This window comes from Xenopus laevis, chromosome 8S (genome assembly GCF_017654675.1).
Source record: "Xenopus laevis strain J_2021 chromosome 8S, Xenopus_laevis_v10.1, whole genome shotgun sequence".
Classification (NCBI taxonomy): Eukaryota; Metazoa; Chordata; class Amphibia; order Anura; family Pipidae; genus Xenopus; species Xenopus laevis.
This window is the reverse complement of record NC_054386.1, coordinates 85,810,934-85,836,645: the sequence shown is the minus strand read 5'-3', so window position 1 is coordinate 85,836,645 and position 25,712 is coordinate 85,810,934. Positions and strand designations below refer to the sequence as shown.

Below are 25,712 nucleotides of genomic sequence, written 5' to 3'. Positions count from 1 at the left end.
ATATAGGCTCTGATTTTTGGGTTCTCAACACTTTTGTTAAAAATACCTAGAGAAGATGTAATAAAAGTGTTACATATCATTATGTAACAAATAAACACATTATTTTCTTTATGCAGGCTGTTCAGTCCATAAGGATGGAGCCAGTATGGGTCACGTTATTAGTGCAATCTATAGCACCTAAGACTTTTGGGGGGCCACTGACCGAGTAGAAGTCTCTTTTTACAGTATTCCAGTCATTCACTTTCCTGGGACACTTGCTATAATTCCACGACACAGAACGTAGTGCATTCTGGACCTGCCCAAAGCACCATGAAAATTGTTTTAGTGGCTGTAGGTAAGGCTCCAGCTACTCATAAAGGCCTTTAATTGCTGCCCTACATCTTCCTCTATTAATCCATTGGATATGCTGTAGTAACGCCTACTCCTAGGAGGAGTATTTTATGCTTTTATAGTTTAAAAGAGGTTTGTGAATTAATCGTTAGGATTAAGTCAGGGAACATAATGAAAACAAGACTGAAAAATATACATTTTTAACTGACCCGACCAACTGTTGGATTCCTGTGCCAAACACCATTATCATATAATTTAAATTGGTTGTTTTTGAAAGTCATATGAATGGGGGCTAAAATGCAAATGTAATGACTCTAGAAAAAAATATATATTTAAATGTTAAACTAGTAAATGCTGTGATGCCACTGTAGAAATAATGCTGCTTGTCTCATCTTTCTACTTAGCTAGTGATCCCCAACCAGTGGCTCATGTGCAACATGTTGCTCTCAAACCCCTTGGATGTTGCTCCCAGTGGCCTCAAAACAGGCACTTATTTTTGAATTTCAGGCTTCAGGAAGCACACTTTGATTGCAGAAAAACCAAGTGTACCGCCACACAGAGCCTCAAGCAGGCTACCAGTCCACATAGGGGATTCCAAATATCCATCACAGCTCATATTTGGCACCCCAAGATTTTTTTTTCATGCTTGTGTTGCTCTACAACTTCTTTTTCTTTTTGAAAGACTGGCCAAATTGGAGATGTTCACGCTGGAGAAGAAGCATTTAAGGGGTAATATGATGACTATGTATAAATATATAAGGGGATCATATAATATTCTCTCTAATGATTTATTTACCAGTAGGTCTTTTAGCTGACACGAGGTCACCCATTTCGATTAGAAGAAAAGAGGTTCCGCCTAAATATTCGGAAGAGTTTTTTTACAGTGAGCCGCGAAAATGTGGAATTGTCTCCCTGAATCAGTGGTACAGACTGATACATTAGATAGCTTTAAGAAGGGGTTGGATGGTGTTTAGCAAGTGAAGGAAGAGATAGCTCATAGTACAAGTTGATCCAGGGACTAGTCCCATTGCCATTTTGGAGTCAGGAAGGATTTTTTCCCCCTCTGAGGCAAATTGGAGAGGCTTTAGATGGTTTTTTTTTTTGCCTTCTTCTGGATCAACTGGCAGTAAGGCAGGTTAAAAAAAAGTTAAAAGGTTGAACTTGATGGACATTTGTCTGTTTTTGGCCTAATTTACCATGTTACTATGTATTAACATCTTATTTGTGGTACAACAACATTTTCGGTTGCACACATAATACAATTTTGTTAATAAAACATTTTTAAGCTGCATTCTTTTTTTACGGAGGTCAGATTGGTGCCAGCCTTTGCTCTACATCGCCTGACTATTGGGTTTATGTAGTAAATGGTCTCGTTAGCTACTGGTCTCATAACCCATACCAACCAATCAGTAGGTAGCATAGCTGGTCAGCTGCTTAAAAAAAAACCAAAAAAAAAAAAAACCACCCCAAACACTATATAATACATGCACAAAAATGGAACGGACTTCAGTGATTTCTATTTTGTAATGCTTACATTACTGATCTTAATAATGTGACAAATTTGGCCAAACTGGCGCTTTATTCTTATTGTCTGTATATATACATTGTTTCAGTTGAACAAGGTAACGGATGGCATTAACTTGTCTGTTTGTAGGCCTCAACTGTTAAACAAAACTGGTTTCTTTAAAAAATAAAAAAAAGATCTATATAAATTAGAGCTCTGGCTAAGGACACATATAAAACCCTGCCTCACAGAGTGGCAATGCCACCATCCAATTGTGAGGGCTGTGCCCAGTATGACCCATAAAATGAAGGCTTGGTGCCAGCACAGTGAAACCACCACCAGTGTAGAGAAAGTTTGCGAAAATTTAATATCATACTGATGCAAGAAACTTTCTAAATACAATCATTGTTTCTAAAATAATCAAGTTTATGTTCACTATCCCTCTCTCAGCATCTGTTTCTCTTCATTCTCTCTTCATGCAGCAGTTGGGTGTCAGATAGTCATTGACAGTTAGATTCAATATATCTTATGGGGGGCTTCCTTTCCTAGCAGATGTATTAGAGCTCACTGAAATAACTGATTCCAGTACAAACAAAATAACTGCCTTTTGCACAAATTCTGCATATAGAGAGACATGATCTCTGGTGATTTTAATAGAGTGAGCTCTAATACATCTTCTAGGCAAAAGATGCCCCCTTATAAGGTGGATCATTCATCTGACAACCAACTCCTGAATCAAGATAGAATGAGGAGAAACAAATTCTTAGAGAGGAATAGTGAAGTTAAACTTGATTATTTCAGAAACGGTACAGAATATTTAATTGATTGTATTTAAAAAATTACAGTATGCTAAAACTTAAATTTTCATTTTCATGATAGTTCCCCTTTAAGTATTAAACTCAATGCCTTTTCTAAGCCAATGCATCACTTGTATAAAACAGGAAAAAGTTCCCCTTGGCATTCTAGGTCATCAGAAAAATAATGGGGTATATTTATCAAAGAGTGAAGTTAGAGGCCCCATAGTCCTCTAGAGTAAAATTCCACCACTCTCCATTCATTTCTATGGGATTGTTAAAAGTGTATTTATCAATAGGTGATAAGTTCATTCTTTGATAAATACGCCTTTCAAAATCCCATAGAAATGAATGGAGATTGGTGGAATTTCACTCTAGAGGACTGTGGAGCCTCTAACTTCACTCTTTGATAAATATACCCCATTTCTGCCAGAAATGTGATGAAGCAAACAGTGGATTGTTGTACAAGAAAAAAAAAAAAGCCCAGACCCCTTGGTAAAAACCACCGTTGAAGTAAATGAGTAGATCATACAGTAAAAAGGGAATGGGAAATGGATATCTGGTAAGGAGGGCATTGCCCCACATAGATTAAACAATCATCTCTAATTGTCGGGCATACTCGATGACTTGCTTGGCTAGTTCCGTGGATGGAATGGTGACATCTTCTGGGTTCTGCTGCTGGCTACTGAAACTGTAGTTATTGTTTGGACCCAACACCCAACCACGCTATGATGAAGAAAAAAAACAAAACAGGAAGATTATATTTACACAAACCTTTTCACACACAAAAAAAGTAATTGCTTGTCATAGATTTGAAGTCAATGCTAAATAAAGATATAAAATCAATACAGATATCAATATCGTTTGCCATTTCAAACACTGTTCTGGTGATCTCTTCAGTTTTGAGAACGAAGATTCAGATTTTTAGTAGTTTAAGGCTAATGTCTGACAGAGCACTTCAATTCAAGTGTGTTTCAGCCAACTGGAAAGAGTTGGTTATAACCAGTGGCGCAACTATTGTGGGCTGCGCCCCCGCCCCGAAAATTTTTTTTTCTAATGGCTCCAATGTAGTTCTTATTTCTAAATTACACTGCAAATAATTCAGTCTACAATATAAAATGTAATTCCTGAAACAAGGGTATTTTGTTTAGTTGTAATATTGGTGTGTAGGTGCATCTCAGGTCATTTTGCCTGGTCATGTGCTTTCAGAAAGAGCCAGCACTTTAGGATGGAACTGCTTTCTGGCAGGCTGTGGTTTCTCCTACTCAATGTAACTGAATGCGTCTCAGTGGGACCTGGATTCTACTATTGAGTGCTGTTCTTAGATCTACCAGGGAGCTGTTATTTTGTGTTAGGGAGCTGCTATCTGGTTACCTTCCCATTGTTCTGTTGTTAGGCTGCTGGGGGAAAGGGAGGGGGTGACATCACTCCAACTTGCAGTACAGCAGTAAAGAGTGATTGAAGTTTATCAGAGCACAAGTCACATGACTGGGGGCAGCTGTGAAACTGACCACATGTCTAGCCCCATGTCAGATTTCTAAATTAAATATAAAAAAATGTGTTTGCTCTTTTGAGAAGTTTCAGTGCAGAATTCTGCTGGAGCAGCACTATTAACTGATGTGTTTTGAAAAAAAAAAAAAAACGTTTTATACCATGACAGTATCCCTTTAAAGGGGGGTTGTGAATTGAAGTTTACTTTCAATCTGTGAAATCAGGTACCTCTCTGTTCACATAAACCAGTTCCCACCACCCCCTTTAAGGTTCATACATAATGCAATCCCTCCCTTATAATGTGTTATTTGTTTCTATGGGGGGTGGTGCACAGATTCTTTACAAGGCAGAATTCCCAGAACCCAGGTAAGGAACAAGGTAAGGGCTGGGTTGCATTTCATTGTGTGTTTAGGGTATTGCTGGGAAGTTGCTCATGAGTATCAGTTTTTTTTGGTCAATCTGTGGAATCAGGTATGTAGAAAAAACATGTATTTCTATAAGCCCGAATGAGCTTGTGTTCGAATAGGGGGGCATTCTCCCTTTAATCTAGGGATGCACCGAATCGACTATTTTGGATTTGGCCAAACCCCCTGAATCCTTCGCTAATGATTTGTCCGAATACTGAACCAAATCCTAATCTGCATATGCAAATTAGGGGTGGGGAGGGGGAAACAATTTCCCTCCCACCACTAATTTGCATTTGCAAATTAGGAGTCAGATTCAGTTCGGCCGGGCAGAAGGATTTGGCCGAATCCTGCTGAAAAAGGCAGAATCCCAAACCGAATCCTGGATTCGGTGCATCCCTACTTTAATCTATACTTACACCCAACATTTATCAGAAAAGGAACAGAAATAGCTCCAAGAAATGGATTCCTCCTTGAAACATAATAAAAATATTTGCGTGAGTGTGTACTGCCTTCTGTTTGCCCACTGCCTACAATTCCCTGTTTCCTAATGGACTCAGCACACTAGACATATATTTGCTTTCAGAGAAAAGATTAGCCTACCTTCTTTGCATACTCTGTCATTTTCTTCGGAGTGTTAAAGAATAATATCCTTGTTGCCTCATTAAACTGGATTTTTCCATAAGCTTTTTCAATGCAGTCTGCAATTTCATCCCTAAAACAGGAATAAAGACATAACACACAGTGATTTCTATTGCTCACGCTACAAAAATGAGCCATGGCCATTCCTGATGTTTTGCCACTACTACATTTTAAAGGGAGAAAACACAAGACGAGCGCCTTTAGCATCATTGCAAATTCACGCTCTCATATATGTATAGTATATTGCATTACCAGTATATATAATAACAGAGTGCACAAAAGTTACATGACTATATAATTGCACAAGGCACCATTTCAAGAGACAAGAACACTTTATTCTTAAAGCTAAAAAAGTGTTACTAAACTGCGAAGGGTTTCTCTGTTCAAAGGCTTTAGTTGCCAGATCCTGGAACCTACAGGGTTCTGAAAAGAACAGACAAGCCAGACACTCCATTCCACAGGTCTGGCTTGCATATTGGAGCTCAGTTTCCACAGTTTTTCCTGAAGAGCCGCTGTGTCGCTGTCTTTCTGCTCTTTATCCTACGCTTACCTGCCTACATTGCCAATTTCTCCCAAAAAATGACAACCAAAGTTTTGTTTTATTTGTTTTAACTAGGTTTTCTTCATGTACTTTTAGGACTTTTTTTTAGATTCATATAAAAGTATAGAAAATGTTAGAGGGTCCACAAACTTTCATGTATCACTATAAATCACTGGTGACATTCTTTTATTTTATTATTGTAAGAGAAAGACTGACCTTATTGTATCCAGCAAAATGTCTATGAAGAAGGTATAGCTCTCAGCTGGTATATTCCCTTTAGCCAGAAAAACCTTGTTATAGCTTCCCTCCATCAAATACTGCAAAATAAATACATTTTAAACACTTATTAAATGTGATTACAACCACGGTTCCCTTAAAAAGTAACTCTAGATCGCTTCTATAAAAGTAATAACTGGATTCTGCAGAAAAAAAGGGGGACATGGTGCAACCAACCTGTATGAGCACTACTGGAAGTGAATTTTTTTTTTATAAAGCAAGTATGAAAAAGTAGGATATACTCACAGTTCGCCTCGGTCCAAGGGCACATACACGTAAAGGCCAAAAGATGTAATTTCCTCCAAAAATTAAATTTTTTATTTAGGACATATTAGGACATGGCCATGTCCTAAATAAAAAATGATGTACTTTTTTTTTTTTAACTACTGCCTATTTAATTTTTGGAGGAACTCAAATCTTTTGGCCTTTAATAACTGGATTCCCCATGTTAACTGCCACCATGACTTTCCCCAATGACTGCAACTCTGCTGCAGCTATACGGGCAAGGGTCAGTGATGAAACTACCCAGCTATTGGTGCAACACAGCTGGTCAGCTGTTCTGTCAGTTTTCCCTGAAAGGACCATGATTTTGATGATCATGATATTCAAAATAAAATTGTGATTAAAAAAAAATAAATAATTGGTGACAAACAGAGATAGAAGCGCTTTTGAAACAACTATAGGTAGAAAATCTTTCTTAAACTGCCCTGGAACCTAATTTTAGTGGGATGGGGTTGTGTAGTGGACGACAATATGAAAGAATTTAACCAGTAACAATTTATTTCCCCAATATATGCGCTTCAGTTATTGCTTCGTTCACCTCCCAGCAACTGAAGGACATCAGAGGTGTTGTTGTAGCAGAGGAGAAGTTGTAGTTAACAAATAGTTGAAGGACAAGGCCACTAAAGTCAGCCATGTCTGTTCACTGTTTTTTTTTGTCTGACACTGCATGTGAGCTTGCTGAAAACATTTCTGTTAGCTGTTGCCATCTCTTATAATCTCAAAATCACAACTAGACAAACTATGTTACCTGCTCAAGAGATACAGGGTGTTTAATATACACATTAGTTTGGATATCTTTGGCAGGGAGCCTCTCCAGCTCTGTATGGAAATCAGCTACTCTGTTTTGTGACAAAAGGAATAGAAGATTGAGTCCCAACAGTTGGTGTTTGTAAGCAGATTCCGGTAGTTCCTCCCTACACAAAGGAAAAGAAGTGTAAATGATTACAAGTTTATTAACCATTTAAATTTTGATCCCTGTAATAAGTAATTACATGTGGCACAAACAAGTGAAATTATGGTAGTTAAAATCATCCATGGCAAAGTCAAAATACACTGTACTAAGTTTTGTACCAAAGGTTTTTCCCCCTCTACTATGCTGTCAGATGAGCATTGCAATTTTCTCATGCTGAAATCGGAGGATTCCTTCTAGAGTCACAGCAAAAAACTTACTGGAGGGAGAATGTACTGGTGTATAATTACCTCTTAGTAAAAAATGGAAAATGGTTATCCATGTAAAAGTGCAAGCAATAACGCAACATATAAAGCATTAGGCCAGTATAGGCCCTTTTTAAAACTTGATAAAAGGTCCGAAGGCTTTGGTTATAGGAATTAGAGTGCTGTCCATTTTGTGGAAGTGTACAGGTCCAGTGAAATTTGGATGCTAAGAGACTGGTACTGGATAATCAAGTCCAGTGTACCAACTACGTTTAGGCTATGGGCAGACAGGCTGTTGGCTGTGTATAGATCTGCCTGCAGAAATACACAGACTGACAACAGTCAGAGCCAACAGCCTATGTATCCATAGCCTTAAAGCAGAATGTAAAACAAAAGTATTCAGTATTCAGTTCAGTTAAATCACAATATGTTGAAGGATAACAAATCTATATATAACTTTATAAAATTAATACGTTTAGTATATTAATACATTTGTTAACTAGTTCTTACTTGTAGTCAAAGTAGTAGCATTTAAGCTGGGCCATATATCTCTCAAAAGATGGTATATCTTTCTTCAGTATACTCCACTGTGCGCCAATCTCTAAAACATCCCCTGCAAGGAAAATAAATAGCAAGAGGTTGGCGATTCATTCATCTTCCATAAAATCTCTGCAACCCCACTGAGTATCTTGCTAAATATTAAAGATGCCTCTGTCATAACATGGAAGTGTGACAAAACATCTAATATAATTAACATCTACAGTAAAAGAGGTTGTTCACCTTCCAAACACTTTTTTCAGTTCAGTTGTTTTCAGATTGTTCACCATAAACTTTTTTAATTGCTTTCCAACTTTTATCTCTTACCGTTTTCCCAAAATTGAAGTTTAAAGTTTAGGGTAAGGGCAGCTTCAGGGAGATTAGTCGCCCCGGCGACAAATCGCCTCTTCTTTGGGGCGATAATCTCCCTCAACTGCCTTCCTGCCGGCTATAATGAAAAATCGCCAGCGGGATGGCACTTGCGACGCTTCATATTCCGAAGTCGCCTCTCGAGGCTGTTCAGGGAGATTGTCGCCCTGAAGAAGAGGTGATTTGTCTCCGGGGCAACTAATCTCCCCAAATCTGCCCATGTGCCCTTACCTTTAATGTTCCCATCTCCTGTGTTTCAGTCCGGTAGCTCAGTGATCCAGGAGCAAAAAGCCTGACCCGCACATCACTGCTCAGCAGGGCCAAAGATAACAAATGTATCAATTGAAAACAGTTGAAGAGTTGGCGACCCTGCTGCCCAGAGCTGCTTTAGAAAGTGAAAATCTTTTATTGTACACTTCAATATTAGAACTAAATAGAAAGTAACTGGAAAAAGTATTTATTTCTGGTGAACTGTCTGAAACCAACTAAACTGAAAAAAGTGTTTGTAGGTGAACAACCCCTTTGAGGTTTAAACCGGCGAGTTCCATCTGCTGTATTACAGAGTGGGTAAATTTGATCGACGTCCATGTTGTGCAGGAAGTGGAACTGCTGGGGTGCACTTTGGAAGTATGGTTGTATCAAAAGCTGCCCCCATCACTGTATTTCTTTTTGCAAATAAGTCACTTAGGTTTACCATAATAGCAAAAATTTACTCCTGATGGTCCTGAACACAAGCAATGACTGACTCAGTTACCATGAAAATGGAACTAAAGTTAATTATCAAAATGGAATCATCCCTATTATATTAAGGGATATAAAAGACAGATCTCTATATAAGAGATGTATGGGGAGGAATTACGGTCACACGTTACAGTGCAGGTTGCTTTTTCTAACTTACTGATGCGTTATTATAGCTATTCTTCGCACCGGTAAGTAAATTTAGCCCATTGTGTGCTGCGGATAGTACACAAGGAAGCAGGAGATAAACAGTGACAGGGAATCATTTTACTTACGGGCTAGAATTAGTTGCTGCTTTGTGAGTTTGACATCAGTGGTAGGCAAAAAGTTCTGTTCCAAAAGAGCCAGCTGATGAGGAAAAGAAAAAATTGAATTAGACTGTCAGTTCAGCAGGAGAAATACACTTTTCAAAATGAAAAGACAGATTTTATAAAGATTGCCAATTTCAACAGGACTGAGAAAAACCTCTTGAAAATATAAATATAATTCCTGTTGTGCAGAGAAAGCATGCAGCTCTATTTCAGCCAATACCTTTGAAATAGGGGCGGACTTTATTAAAGTTTTCTTCTATGTTTTCTATGTGAGATAACAGCAGAAAGATGAAGAACGGAAACATTTTACATATACTCTCCCAGTGTCTGTGCGGGTTTCCTCCCACCCTCCAAAGACATACAGACACATTAACTGACCATATTTTATGTGAATGTGATGTGACCTTAGATTGTAAGCTCCTCTGGAGCAGCGACTGAGGTGAATGATGTATAATCTCTGTAATGTGAAAGTTGTTGGTGCAATATAAATTACAGGACATAAATAAGAATGGTCTCTGAATAAATAGGAATTTTACTTTAAAGGGATCCTGTTTTTTTCAAAACGCATCAGTTAATAGTGCTACTCCAGCAGAATTCTGCACTGAAATCCATTTCTCAAAAGAGCAAACAGATTTTTTTATATTCAATTTTGAAATCTGACATGGGGCTAGACATTTTGTCAATTTCCCAGCTGCCCCCAGTCATGTGACTTGTGCCTGCACTTCAGGAGAGAAATGCTTTCTGGCAGGCTGCTGTTTCTCCTTCTCAATGTAACTGAATGTGTCTCAGTGGGACATGGGTTTTTACTATTGAGTGCTGTTCTTAGATCTACCAGGCAGCTGTTATCTTGTGTTAGGGAGCTGTTATCTGGTTACCTTCCCATTGTTCTTTTGTTTGGCTACTGGGGGGGAAAGGGAGGGGGTGATACCACTCCAACTTGCAGTACAGCAGTAAAGAGTGATTGAAGTTCATCAGAGCACAAGTCACATGACTGGGGCAGCTGGGAAATTGACTATGTCTAGCCCCATGTCAGATTTCAAAATTGAATATACAAAAATCTGTTTGCTCTTTTCAAAAATGGATTTCAGTGCAGAATTCTGCTGGAGCAGCACTATTAACCGATTCATTTTGAATTTTTTTTTTCCCATGACAGTATCCCTTTAAATATTTGTGATGTGTTAGAATTTCTAAATAAAATTTGACAATCGTATATGACACAATATTGCGTAGTGAGCTATAGGATATGTGGGACCTTAAAGGGGTTGTTCACCTTCCAACACTTTTTTCAGTTCAGTTGTTTCAGATAGCTCACCAGAATTAAAAACTTTTTACAATTACTTTCTATTTTCTATGTGTGACCTTTCTTCTAATATTGATGGGGGGTCGCCGACTCTGTACACTGTTCTAATTTGATACATTTAGTGGATACATTTGTTATCTTTGTCCCTGCTGAGCAGAATCCCTGAGTTTCATTACAGGCAGCTGTTAGAATTGATACAATAGTTGCTAATACTCAAAAGATGCTGCTGAGAAATGTTTCAACAAAATGCTGCAAAATTGTAACAGTTTAGAGTCTGCACCTGAGCTGCCAGAATCAAACTATTCAACTTTAAACTTAGATTTTGGAAACACAGTAAAAATAAAAAATGGAAAGTAATTGAAAAAGTATATTTCTGGTGAACAATCTGAAAACAACTGAACTAGAAAAGGGGTTGGAAGCTGAACAGCCCCTTTAAACATTTATTTTTGGGAAATTTATAAAACAGCAACATTGTTGTCCGTGATAGGGGCATCACATCCTATCTGAGTTCCCTTACCTTTAATCAGCAGTTTATATGATACTGGAGGAATGAGCTTGAAGTATGAACTGTCAGATATAGTAACACTGGAAGATGCCAGAATTTAAAGGGGTAGTTCACCTTTAAAGGAACAGTAACACCAAAAAATGAGTGTTTTAGGGTCAATTCACACAAGCAGATTCGGGGAGATTAGTCGCCCCACCAACAAATCGCCTCTTCTTCGGGGTGACAATCCCCCGAACTGCCTTCCCCTGCCCTCCGCCGGCTAAAATGAAAATCGCCTGCGGCAATGCCTACACAGCGCTTCATTTTCCGAAGTCGCCCGAAGTTTCCTCTGCTATCTGCTGTGTAACTTGAGCCTTTTCTCCTTTGAATGGCTGCCCCCATTGCTACACAACAGCTTATTTATATAAACAATAGTAGTGTTTCTGAAGCAAACACAGGAGTTTTACCAGTGTAGGGCAACACTGCATGATCTTTTCATTACAATTTTTTTTGGTGTTACTGGTCCTTTAAGGTAACTTTTATTATGTTATAGAATGGCCAATTCTAAGTAACTTTTCAATTGGATTTCTTTATTTGTTTTTTTATAGTTTTATAGTTATTTGCCATTTTCTTTTGACTATTTGCAGCTTTCAACTGGACGTCGCTGAACCCATCTAAAAAGCAAATGCTCTGTAAGGCTATAAATGTATTGTTATTGCAAATTTGTATTTACCTGTCTTTCTACTCATGCCCACTCATATTCATATCCCAGTCTCTTATTTAAATCAATGCATGGTTGCTAGGGGAATTTGGACCCTAACTACCAGATTGCTTAAAATACAAATTGAAGAACTGCTGAATAAAAAGCTAAATTACTCAAAAAAAACCTTAAATGATAATAAAAAAAAACAATTGTAAATTGTCTCAGAATATCCCTCTCTACATGGTGCTAGAAGTTATCTCAAAGGTGAACAACCCCTTTAATATCAGCCATAGCTAATAGAAGGACTGTCCTAATTAAAGGTTCAACTTATTAGCGGGAACTATTGTAGCAGAATATAAGTGTCTGCATTTCTACTATTGTTATTATTAGGGATGCACCAAATCCAGGATTCAGCCTTTCTCAGCAGGATTCGGCCGACTTCTTCTGCCTGGCTGAAGCGAATCCTAATTTGCTTATGTAAATTAGGGGCGGCGAGGGAAATGACTTTTAATCACAAAACAAGTAAGTAAAAAATGTTTTTCCCCTTCCCACCCCTAATTTGCATATGCAAATTGGATTTGGTTCTGTATTTTGGCAGAATCTTTCGCGAAGGATTCGGCCGAATACAAAATATTGGATTCCCTAGTCCTAATTAAAGGTTCAGTTTAGTAGAGGAAAATACTGTAGCAGAATACAGATTCTACTAAATTGATGGGTAAATATAATAATTTCGCTTTTAGTTCTGATTTCACTGTAAAGTACTATACATACACAAACCCCCATATGTAATAAAAGTATTGATGCATCGAATCCACTATTTTGGATTCGGCCGAACTTCCGAATCCTTTGCAAAAGGTTCGGCCGAATACTGAACTGAATCCTAAATATGCAAATTAGGGGTGGGAAGGGCAAACATTTTTACTTCTTTGTTTTGTGACAAAAAGTTACGCAATTTCCCTCCCCATCCCTAATTTGCATATGCAATGATTCGGATTCGGTTCGGCCGGGCAGAAGGATTCGGCCGAATCCCGAACCAAATCCTGGATTCAGTAGATCCCTAAATAAAAGGCACTTAATTTGCCCAGGAGCAGTAACTCATAGCAACCAATAAGGTGACTAATAAACAGGTGACTAATAAATGTTTTCTGCTGATTGGTTGCTATGGGTTACTGCTCCTGGGCAAACCTAGTGCCCTTTATTACATAACCAGCAAAGTCTCTTACATCCTCTATGTTCTGTTGTTGTTGTTGTTGCAAGAGAAGCTCCATATATCCTAATAGACCAGCTTTCTTCATGGCTCTGCCAGGCAAAGGGAACATAATAGAAAAGGGCCCATTTGGGAATGTTACTCATATACCACTAGCCAAGTGGCTGCTCTTCTACAGAAGTCTGGTAAATAGTTTCCTATTCAATGGGGAACATTGTAGAGTCCTGTAAATGTCACAGAGCAACTAGCAGACATATTGGCTGAATCAATACATTCCATAGCTACACACAAGAGTATTAGCTCTCCCGCTGTTGGCTTGTTCGTCTCTCACCTTCAACTTCCCAAGTACATCCCCGCACTTGCTCAGGTTGGGGCTCTTCTTAGCCCACTCGGCTTTAAGCTGCTCATACATGGCAGCTAATTGCCTCAGCCCTTCAGCTCCACTCAGCGCCATCCGCACAATGACTGAGCAACACCGGCTTACGGCCCAGCAACGCACTGTACGTAACGACGCACAGAAATCCTAGACGTACGCAAGGAACGTAACTCCTCCCGAGCAGTCCGGAGCCATGTTGGAGATGGGCAAACAGAGCTTTCCAACAAAGCGTAAAACCAACCCAACAGATGTAGTTCTCTCATATTTTACGGAAAATTGCAATATTTTACTTAAACTTGCTTATCATGTCTGACTACTGGTGTATTTAACTAGAATGTGTTTAAAAATGATGCAAATGTGGAGCGCCTGCGCAGAAGAGTCACGTGGGTGCTAGTTCCAGACTGAATTTGTCAGATGGAGATTAGGTTTAGTTCCCTAATTGTTGTATTTTAGCCAGGTATGATAGTACAAAGCAAATGGCGCCTGGGCAGATGGCTTGGAGATATGTATATATGGAAATCAGACCTTTACAACGCCTGTATCAGGAATATCATCCCGGTGAGGCTGAGAAGAAGCAGAAGAAAATCTTCAGATGACAGTTGCAAATAGAAGGCAGACTTTTTAGGCTGGTGGCCAGGGTTGATACCTGGCTGGTATTTTACGGGCCTGGCTGGTAAAAATAATGGTTGATCCCAATGTTATTAATAAGGGAGAAAAGATAAATATATAGGAAGGCCGGTATTTTTTTCTGGAAAAGGTGGCAACCCTACCCACAAAAAAATTTTGAGGCTACTGGGGGAGTTTAGTCGCCCAGTAACTAAGGTTGTTGCCACCTGGATGGTATTTTACCAGTCTGGCTGGTAAAAATGATGGTTGATCCCTATAATATTAATAGGGGAACAAAGATATATAGGAAGGCTGGCATTTTTTTCCAGAAAAGGTGACAACACTACCAGCGACAAATCGCCTCGTCTTCAGGTGACTAATCTCCCCTAAGGGCAGGGACATGCCAAGATTCGGGGAGATTTAGTCGTCCGATGACAAATCGTCTCTTCTTCAGGTGACTAATCTCCACAAAAAGCCTTCCCATCATCTTGAATCGAAATCGCCGGTGGGATGGCGCTCGGATCGCTTCATTTTTCGAAGGTGCCTCATGAGGAAACTTTGGGAAACAAAATGTTCCGAGTGCCATCCCACTGGCAATTTCGATTCTAGCCAAGGGGAAGGCAGTTCGGAGAGATAAGTCGCCCCGGGCGACTAAATCTCCCCGAATGTTCGCATGTGTCTTTGCCCTTAATGCCTCTCCCCCACCGGAATGGCACTCGGAATGCTTTGTATTCGAACACCTGAAGCGCCTCACAAGGAAACATTCGGGGACTTCGGAAAAAGAAACGCTCCGAGTGCCATCCCGCCGGCAGTTTTAGACTCTAGCCGTCGGGAAGGCATTTAGGGGAGATTAGTCATCCGAAGAAGAGGCGTTTTGACGCTGGGCGACTAATCTTCCCAGAATCTTAGCGTGTGTCACCACCCTTACAGAGATATAATGAAATAGCACCTAATCTCTCTTGCCACAAGCAGGAAAAGCCAACTTACTTTCAACAGGGTCCCTGAGTCTAGGGTTGTCACCTGGCCAGTATTTTACCGGCCTGACTGGTAAAATGATGCTTGACCCAAATGTTATTAATAGGGAAAAAATCTAAATATAATGGAAGGCCAGTAATTTTTGCAGTACAGTACAGTACAGCTAGGTTAGAGGCACAGTTGCCGGTAATCCACCCTTGTGGAAGTTCCTGTTCTGGGTATAGGCTCACCCTTGGCAAGGGCAGGGTGGGATCTGGGATTTACTTGGATTGTTTTATTGTATGTTATTGTTATTTTATTTTCTATGATGGTGTGCACAACAACTGGTTCTAATGCTTAAAGATACAGCACTTCTGGTACCCCTGTATGAATCGATAAAGTGGTCATTTGTAGATACAATAGAACATAAGTACCACCAATGCAGAAAATAATTATCTCCTGGAACACCAGGGGCCTAGAAAATAAAATCCCTCCATAAGACTTGGCAGTTTGCTGTAGAAAGGCGTATTTACCCATTTTGGACTCGTCAGAATGTGTATTTTATGAAAATATATGGTCAGAGTGTCAGATTTGCAAATTCATATGCGCTATTTTCATTTGGAGGTCTCTGTACATCATATAGTTTTGTAAATCTATGTATATTGGGCGTGCTTATTTAGGATGTTTTATGTTGGTATCTTACAAAATCAGTTTTTCGGAAACTTCATAAAAAAAAAAAAGTTTGGCATGTCTTGCAGTTTGATAGTTTGCCATAGAAAGGCATATTTACCCATTTGGTAATTAGGAGTAGAAAGACATGGTTGCCCATTTTGGATTCGACAGAATGTGTACTTTTCAAAAATATATGGTTTCCTGTGGTAAACCTACTGTTCCAGGATTTTTGGCTTTAGAATCTACAGGATTTTTGGCTTTAGAATCTAAAATATACCATATTCTACTGTAGTGGTTTAAAAATTTGGTAATTTGTTGCTGGGAGTTTTGATCTATAGAAGTCAGAAATATCCATAAAACTATACATATCTGGTATTGGCAAATTTGAGAGACATGACCTGACAGTTGAATTGTTGGGCATAAATCATGAAAATAGCAATTTTTTTTTTTTTTTTGGTATTCAGAGCTTTAAATCTTTCTCCAAAAGTGGAAATACACAAAAATTCCAGCAGATCTAGAAAGTTCAGGATATCCTGAAAAAAAAATGATGTGTAATTTTCCTAGGTAAACTAAAAATCCCCCTCACAGGAAATGCCCCTTAAGTGAGAGAGCACAAATTGTACAAATGAAATGGGAAATTCTGTTAATAATAACATTCTCTCATCATCCAGAAGACCCATGTCTTTTGGTTCATGTAATTTTTTACTTTTAAATTGTGGTTTTACTACGCTTCTATAACATCACAAGATTTCTGCCATTTGTATTAAAGTTTGTTTTTTTTTAAAAATTATTTTGTACCAGTAACATTATCATTGTTGGGAACCTTGGCAGACAAGCTGACCTTTTGGTGTGTGGTCAGTTTTAATGTGAAGGAATCATGCTTCACTCTCTGTGCTCCCATAAAAGAAGGATCGCTATTAGGTAACATATATCCCACAACATGGATGTATCTCCTGTTTCATTGGTGACTAATAGCAACTGCCCACAAGGTGGTGGTATGCACCAGCATTTTCCAGTATTCAAACCACTCATCTGAGTGCTAGTAACATACTCCCATGTGCTGTTGAGTTAATTTTTTTTCCATCTCACAAACTATGGCTGTTAAGAAATAATTGGTGCTGCAGAATAAATATGCTGTATCTATGAAGTACCGGCTGTGGAATGCTAACAAGTTCTCTTGCATGTAAAATAATCAAAGTTGTTTACAAGAAGGTATTTTAAATATGTTTAAAGGAATTCTGTAGTAACTGTGTGAAAAAAAAATAGATTATGCACTATCCTCACATTAGTCTATATCTGTTATCTATATCGGTTATCTATATATGTATATTATCTATATCATATTATCTATATCTGTTATCTATATATGTAGTCTATATCGGTTCTCTTTCAATACAAAATGTTGTACTAATCTGTGGGTTTATTTTTATGCTCCAAATTCCTGATAGGTGGTTACAGCCTGCCACTGAATAGGACAAGCTCTCAGGCAACCAGAGCTCATAAGAATTCCGTTGTTGTTCAAGGGTAGGACTACACGGACATTTTCAGCGCGATCCGTCGGACTGCGACAAAACGCATGCAATGGAAATAAGGTAAGAGATAGAAATGTTTGATGAAGTCGCAGCATTGATCCGCATCGTCTGCATCCGACAGTCGTGCCGTCGGATCAACGCTGCATCTTCATCCAACAATGCATTCACTTACCTCTTTTTCATTGCATGCGATTTGTCGCATCGTGCTGAAAACGTCCGTGTAGTCTGCAACACCGCGTAACAGCACAAGATTTTGTAGGATGCTACAAAATTTGATTCCCCTAGGCTAGAATGTAAAGTCGGATCAGATAAAGTCAAATGGAGTCTTCATGTGTTTACATCCGACAGTGAATATATTTCAATGAGAAAAAAAAGTCTTTCCGATACATTCGTTTTATCTTGTCAGATGAAGATGCAGCATTCACATCCAACAGTCATGTCAAATGGAAAATTTTACATGTAGTTTATGCATCCAAATTTTCTATCAGTCTCATTATATTTTGACCCATGCGACACCATCCGACTTGTCAAATGTATTTTGACGATCTTTCACCATCCTACAAATGCATTGCGAAGTTAAGCCCTAAGGGTAAAACTCCACAAGTGATTTTCATCAGATTTTGTGGGTCAGATTTTATCTGATCCTCCATGCAACACCACGCAATGCCGTGCAACAGCACAAGATTTTGTAGGATGCTACAAAATCTGATCCCCCTAGGCTAGAATGTAAAGTCAGATCAGATAAAGTCAGATGGAGTCTTTTCTTCATGTGTTTACATCCAATCATTAGTATATTTCAATGAGAAAAAAAAAGTATTTCCGACACCATTAGTTTTTATATTGTCGGATGAAGACGCAGCATGCAGCGTTCACATCCGACAGTCGTGTCGGATGGAAAATTTTACATGTAGTTTATGCATGCATTATGCATTTTCTGTCAGTTCCATTATATTTTGACCCATGCAACACCATCTGACTTGTTGGATGCATTTTGTCGATCTGACACCTTCTTACAAAACTGCTTGTGGAGTTTAACCCTAAAAAATTAGTTTGCAATCCCTCCATATTGAAGTTCATTTGGGTCGACACACATTTGTGTTATATTTCATCACCAACTGGGACTGCACTCATCAAGCATGGTATATGCCTATATAGCAAAGGATGTGTAGAAGAAGCAGGGCCGACCGGCACTCAAAAGGATCCACAGGACCAGAGAAAATTAGTTGAAAAATAATTTTATTTATACAAAGTTAAAAATTGCATCTCCATCCGCCCTACATGTTTCACACCCACTTAAGCTGGCCATAGATGTTGAGATTTTTAAAAGATCAGATCCTGATCGTGAGACCACGATCTTCTCCGAACGATCGTACGAATTGACCATCAACTAAAAAGACCAATGTGGCAGGAAAACAAAGGGGAGCTGCCTGCTTGTCCCTGCAAACATAGATAGATTGCACTGGGGCCGACAAAGATTTTTTGACCTGGCCGATCAATTTCCTGACAGATGTCAGCCTAAAAACCGTAAGATGTACGATCGTTCGAATCCCACTAACCGCACGATAATTTCGAAGGATTGGTCGGACTTCCCTAAAATCGGTCGTTCGGCAAGAAGAATCGTCGCGTCTATGGGGAGCTTAAGGGCACTAAATCATGGGCTCTGATGTCAGCCACAGGATATGAGCATTGATACAAAAAAACATCCAATCAAAACACAAATAAGAAAATGAAAAAAACAAAAACAATCCTTAAAGAGACAACGCCTCATACATGCCTCTAAGAGGCTAGATATCACAAAAAATTACAAAAATATTGGTAAAAATTATTTAAACATATATAAAGTGTTTAGTAGAATTATACAATATATATATACCATAAAACAAAACAATATATGGACATGCAGAATAGCACTAGAGAATGCACCAGACATTGATAAATAAAGTACTTGTACCCAATCAATCAAAAATACTTTTTTATCATTAGATCATATTGAATACTGTCTCTCTTATTTATGGAGATGCCAGTGACACCTATTTCCCACTGACAGAGGAAAGGTAGGTTGGCAGGCAGAGGTGGTTGCATATCTGCAGATGTTCAATACAATGTAACATGATAGTCATGATTGAATGATGCACAACAAGTAGGGATGGGTGGGGGCCTAAGTGAAGAATGTATTTGTGTCTCCCCTCATCCGCCTCTTTTGAATCTAACAATCTAATGCAGCCCACGCATGATACAAAAGAGCAGTCCACATTTCTCTGCATTCCAAAATGGGAAAAAAATGCCAGTTTGAGGCATCACAACTGTTTGACCCAAGTCAGGATATGCTTAGTTGTGACCTAAACATTCCAACATACATCCAAGGAAAACAATTAGCAGTAAAGTCTCTTTTTATGAATAAATAGCACAACTGGACACAGTTATTAAAGAACACCTCCCTCAATTGGTAACTGTCGGGGTTAAGATTTAACAGGGTGAAAATAGAAAGGCAATAAAGCCTTAGGCTAGTGGCATACATAGTCTTTTCTCCACTGGTGTATTTATGGCAGCAGGGGCTGATCTGCTTCTGTCTGCTCTTTGCTTTATATGACAGGCATGCATCGAGCGGATTTTGCCATAGAAAAGGGAATCTGTTCATTTTCTCCACCCCCCCCCCCCCCCAATTTGCTCTGTGTGCACAATGACAGGCCAATGCCATACCTGTGCTCACACAGCATGGGTCAGACAGGAGCAGATCTCCTTTTTTTCTTCTGATCATGTATCTATGCTATAGTGTGCCTTACTTAGAACTATGGAATGAATTATAGTCACTAATTCCATGGCTAAGCCTAAGGCAATAGAGGTTGCAGTCAAGGGACAGTTAGAAACCTTAAGGGGCAGATTTACTAAAGGGTGAAGTGACTAACGCTGGCAAAGATTCGCCAGCGTTACCATTTTCAGGGACTTTGCCGATTTACTAACGGGCGCAGGTGTCCCTGCACTAGCGAAGGAGATAGACGCTAGCGGTGGTTCGCACGTCTTCGCTCTGGTGAATGGACGTTACTCCGCAAATTCACTAATATGCGGATTTTACTGAACGTTACCTCTTTCGCCAGACTTGCCTTCGCCAGCTCAGAGCAGGTGATGTCTGTTACTGACATCATATTTTTTAGTGGAAAAAGTTTCTAAGTTCAAAAAATGCTGGCGTCTTTTTTAGAGTGATAGCCTGCCAAAGTCCTTTAATTTTTTTTGGGGTAACCGGGTAACATTTTCTAACATATGGAACATAAACTATACACTGGGCTCACGTGTAGGGCAATATAACAACTCTGTTTTCTTTATTAAGGTTCCCTGGACTTGTGTAATGTAATGTATTTGCTGCAACATATACTTCCGTTCAACTTCAAATTTCCCGACGTATGCAAATTAGCTTGAGCGAAGACATCTAACAAAGTTGCGCTCGGCAGAATTGAACGCTATCTTTGCTTTGATTTGCTTGGATTACCAAAGTAACGCTAGCAAAAATTCGCCAGCGTTCAGCGCCCTGGATGCAGCTTCGCATTTTAGTAAAGTATCATGTCTGAGCGAATTTTTGCCTGGCGATGGGTGCAAAGCCGTGGCTGATGAATTTTCGTACTGTGCATTCTTTATTACATACCACAAATTCTACTTTAGGTTAAAGCAGAGAAATAGCCTGTCTGCTCATCTCTGTTCCATGATTGTACAACAACAACTACAAGCACACTTTGGCCTGGGTGCAGACACATAGAGCAGATATCAGCACGGAAATGCAGAAAATACATTTTTTTGGGCCATGTATGACTAAAGCCTTAAACTGCAGGAGGTTTCAGTTGTGGATATGGAAGTTGGTGGAGTATGGTTAGAGTTATGTCAGGGCACTATGAGCATATACACAAAATGCCAGAAAATCCCTTGCTGTTATGGGTGCTGAGAATTGCTTCAGTTGAAACTTAAAGGAACAGTAGCACCAAAAAATGGGGTTTACAGTATTGAAAATATCATGTACTGTTGTCCTGCACTGGTAAAACTGGTGTGTTGGCTTCAGAAACACTACTATAGTTCATTGCTGCAGATGAAACTTAAAGGAACAGTAACACCAAAAAATTTAAAGTAATGAAAATATCATTACTTTATCATTGCGTTACCCTGCAAAAACGGGTGCGTTTGCTTTAGAAACTCTACTATAGTTCATATAAACAAGCAGCTGTGTAGCAATGGCAGAAATTGAAAAAAGTCTATATGGCACAGGTTAAATAGTGGATAACAGATAACACCATTGTGTTCTACAGAGCTTATCTGCTATCTGCTGTGAAATCTGAGCATTTTCTCCTTTGAATGTCTGCCCCCATTGCTACACATCAGCTTATTTATATAAACAAAAGAAGTGTTTATGAAGCAAACACAGCAGTTTTACTAGTGCAGGTCAACAATGCGTTTTTATTACTTTAAAACACTTTTATTTTTTGATGTTACTGTGTATTTAAAACCGTGTATTTTCATGCAATTTCATATATTGGCTGTTTTACATGTAGCTATACTCAGCACCCACAATAGCAAGAAATTCTATTTTGGGAGACAAAATACCACAAATGTTATTTCACTTAAAGGAGAAATCAACCTGTGGGGAAAAAACCCCGTAACCCCCACCCCAGGTAGACCTCCCTCCCTCCTCCCCCAGGCTAACTATCCCCGCTCCCGCTGAAATGCCCCATACTCCATACTTACCCCTCATCACAGATTCTTCCAGCGAAGTTCCACGCGTCCATCTTCTGCGTCCTCGGTAAGCTGACTGGGAGATCGGCAATTTCCATGTAATTTCACGCATGTGCAAACCGGCAAACTGCTCCAACTGTGCATGCGCAGAAATACCGATCTCGCAGTCAGCTTACAGAATACGCAGAAGATGGACGCGTGGAACTTCGCTGGATTTGTGCATCTATTGCTATGCACGCTGAACAGATGTGTTTATATACATTTGGCAGTGAATGTAAGTGCAATTGTGTGTGTTAAACATAATTTATCTCTATTTCTCTGTATTTTGAACACTAGTAAACACATACTAAGGGCAGGGGCACACGGGCAGATTCAGGGAGATTTAGTCAACTGCCGTCCCCCTGCCTTCCGCCTGCTATGATGAGAAAACGCCAGCGCAATGGCACTTGCAGAGCTTCGATATCCGAAGTCGCCCCAAGGTTGCCTCACAAGGATATTTCGGGCAACTTCGGAAATCGAAGCGCCGCGAGTGCATTGGCGCAGGCGATTTTTCATTTTAGCATGCAGAAGGCAGTTTGGGGAGATTGTAGCCCTGAAGAAGAGACGATTAGTCGCCTGGTGACTAAATCTCCCCGAATCTGCCTGTGTGCCCCTGCTCTAACATGCAACAAATTGCAAGGAAAAAAATGGAATCAATTAGCTCTTGTATTTAGGTGCATTAATATCTGTGCCTCAAACATCCACCAAGCCCACAAAAAAATTCTTGGGTACTAATGTTTTTAGTACAGTAAAGCCATGGCATGCTAGGTAAAATGAAAGGATCTATGGAGTAAATGATGGCTTGTTTAGTTTTTGTGCAAATTTCTGCTGTGTGCTTAGTTCATGAATCTAAATTGAGACCAGCATGTGATAGAAAAAGTCCCCATAAGAAGTGCCCAGCAAACAACTTAAGAACATGTGTCTAAACGGTTAACAACAGGAAAGCAGAGGTTTTTGACTTCAACAAATGGCTTTTCCCAGGTAGCTATTTATAGGCAGAAATTAACCTTCCACCCTCCATTCCTTGGCTTGCTGGGGGTTGGAGTGATTTGCTGTAATTAAACTGAATTAAATCAGAAATATCCTCATTAAAGAGGAGGAGAAATTGCTTGTTTTCACCTATTCTATCTCAAGAAGTTTGTGTCTTTTACAAAAAAGTACCATCTAATTGAAGAATATTTGGTTTAGTTATTGGGGGGGCGGGATTTGGCTGGACAGTTTGCCGTCTGTTTGGAAGCCCAAGCATAACAATAATAGGAATTACAAAAAGAATAATTAAATCACCAAGTATATAAGGCTCACACTTTCAGGGTCCAATGGAAATATTTAAAAGTCTATAATCAGGAAATATTGTTTCTGGTTTTTCCTGAAAATATTAGTGCTCATCTACTGTGTACAGAAACCTGTCACAATTTGTCATGTTAAGAGTTTATAGACATATACAGCATACTACATTTTGAGCCCACTTTCACAAATAAGGGTTAAACTCCATGGGAGATTTTGATCAGATTTTATCTGATCTTGCACCATGCAGTACCAAGCAACAGCACAAGATATGTAAGATCTTAAGATATTGTATCCCTCTATATATAGAATGTAAAGTTGGATGTAGTTTAGATGTGTAGTTTGTTCATTTACCATTCAATGTATTTCAATAGGAATAGGACAGATGCCGTAATCTCGTTGGATGAAGGCGCACCATGCAGCGTCAGTCCCAGAACTTTTTATCAGTCCCATTATATTTTTACCCATGCGACTACATCTAACTTGTAGGATGCGCTTTGTCAATCCAAAACCATCCTACAAAATCTCCTGTGGAGTTTAGCCCAAAGGGTTTATTCGCATTGCCCAATGCATTGTGCAAATAGATGCAGGACTCTAAGCTCCGTTTTGGAGCACAGAAACCTACTGATTCTGCCTAGAATCAAGTGTTGCCTGTGTTCGGCAACACTCGATTAAATATAGGCATGTAACACATGCAAGTTACAGCAGGATTCAGCACTCCAGTAAAAAAAAACAGCTAGCTTTGGGGTGGGGGTAAGTACTTAGGACTAAGGGGTATGCTCTTTCATATTGTAATATATTATTAGTAATCTATATGTAATATATAAATATAATGCCAGTTTATCTTTCCCTCTATGGGGCTCTCCAATAGACTAACCAGATGTTTATCACCCTGGTGGTCTAGTGGGGGTGCGACTGGGACGCCCGTTGCACCCTCAGCGGGGACGCCCGCCCGCTTCTGTGTATTCCTATTGTTACTAATCCTACCTGTCCCTGGTTCTCATCCTGATTATTTTTGACAACTCTTTCAGATTCGGATGTTGTACTGAGATTCTGGTGTGTTTGACCTGGCCTGTGACCTCGACCATTCCTACGTCTCCTGCATCTGTACCGTAGTGACTGTTTGTTACTGACCCAGCCTGGCTTTTTTGACTAAGTTTCCCATTCTACAACACTATGCTTGGTTCCCTTGCTCATTTAGAACTCTCTCCTTGGTTCTCCCACAATAAGACCTTGTGGCATCTGAGTAGCGGAGGGCTCCACCCAAAGCCAAAAGCGGCTGCTACAGGCGGAACAGTGGGCCAAGATCGGAACCTTGGGGTTTGTTCTGGGTTTGGGATACCCTTCGTTTAGGGTTGCTACCTTTTTTGGAAAAAGATATCGGCCTTCCTATATATTTATCTGTTTTCCCCTATTAATAACATTGGGATCAACCATCATTTTTAACGGCCAGGTGGCAACCCTACCTGCGTTACAGCAGGTTTAAAAATTCCACCATGGCAAAAACTGCATTGTTCATGTGGTCCTCACCCTGATGGCTTATATCCTTATAGGGCCAAACTATCTGATCAGCCTGATATTACCTACCCCAAGATGGGAATATTGGGGAAAGATCTGCTAATTACCGTGGCACTATCAAATATAGCTATCTATGTTTAGTGGAAGTGATCTTGTAATGACATTGTTTTCATAACAAAAAGACCAGACACTTGTCTGAACCCCAGTAACTTGATGTCTCTGTCCTCTTTGATGACAAGTAGCAATGAAAACACCCCACTTGTAATGCAATGTGTTAGTGATGCACGTTCAGTGTGAAAATAAAACCTGTTGAAATAGATAGGCTGTGCAAAATAAAAAATGTTTCTAATATAGTTAGTTAGCCACATATGTAATGTATAAAGGCTGGAGTGACTGGATATCTAACATAATAGTCAGAACACTACTTCCTGCTTTTCAGCTCTCTAACTCTGAGTTAGTCAGCGAATTGAAGGGGGGCCACATGTAGGGTTGCCACCTGGCCGTTATTTTACCGGCCCGGCCGGTAAAAATTATGGTTGATCCCAATGTTATTAATAAGGAAAAAAGATAAATATATAGGAAGGCCGGTATTTTTTTCCAGAAAAGGTGGCAACCCTAGCCACATGGTACATATCTGTTCAGTGAGTTTACAATTGATCTCAGCATTCAGCTCAGATTCAAAAGCAACAGATATGACCCATGTGGATTGGTTACTGCCTGGTAACCAGTCAGTGTAAACCAAGAGAGCTGAAAAGCAGGAAGTAGTGTTCTGGCTATTATGTTACACATCCAATCACTCCAGCCTTTATACATTACATTTTTGCCTAAGTAACTATATTAAAAACATTTTTTATTTTGCACAGCCTAACTATTTACCCAGTTTTTATTTTTACACTGAACAATTCTTTTAAGATTACAGGGTCCCTCTAAATGATTGAGGGCCCAATACA

General features: G+C 39.4%; 1 protein-coding gene and 1 long non-coding RNA gene across 2 annotated transcripts; one reads left to right on the top strand and one right to left on the bottom strand.

Annotated features, from left to right (window-relative positions):
* Window positions 1-2,628: 2,628 nt before the first annotated feature.
* On the bottom strand, window positions 2,629-13,639 carry psmd8.S (proteasome 26S subunit, non-ATPase 8 S homeolog). Its single transcript, XM_018233353.1, is given in 7 exon segments — window positions 2,629-3,354; window positions 5,127-5,238; window positions 5,923-6,023; window positions 7,013-7,178; window positions 7,930-8,032; window positions 9,339-9,411; window positions 13,400-13,639. Coding segments are annotated over 7 exon segments (933 nt in total). The 3' UTR covers window positions 2,629-3,216.
* Window positions 13,640-13,808: 169 nt separating this feature from the next.
* LOC121397789 lies at window positions 13,809-24,517 on the top strand. The gene is made up of 3 exons (XR_005963925.1): window positions 13,809-14,002; window positions 17,125-17,268; window positions 24,276-24,517. It is a non-coding gene; the product is annotated as an uncharacterized LOC121397789 (long non-coding RNA).
* Window positions 24,518-25,712: the final 1,195 nt, after the last annotated feature.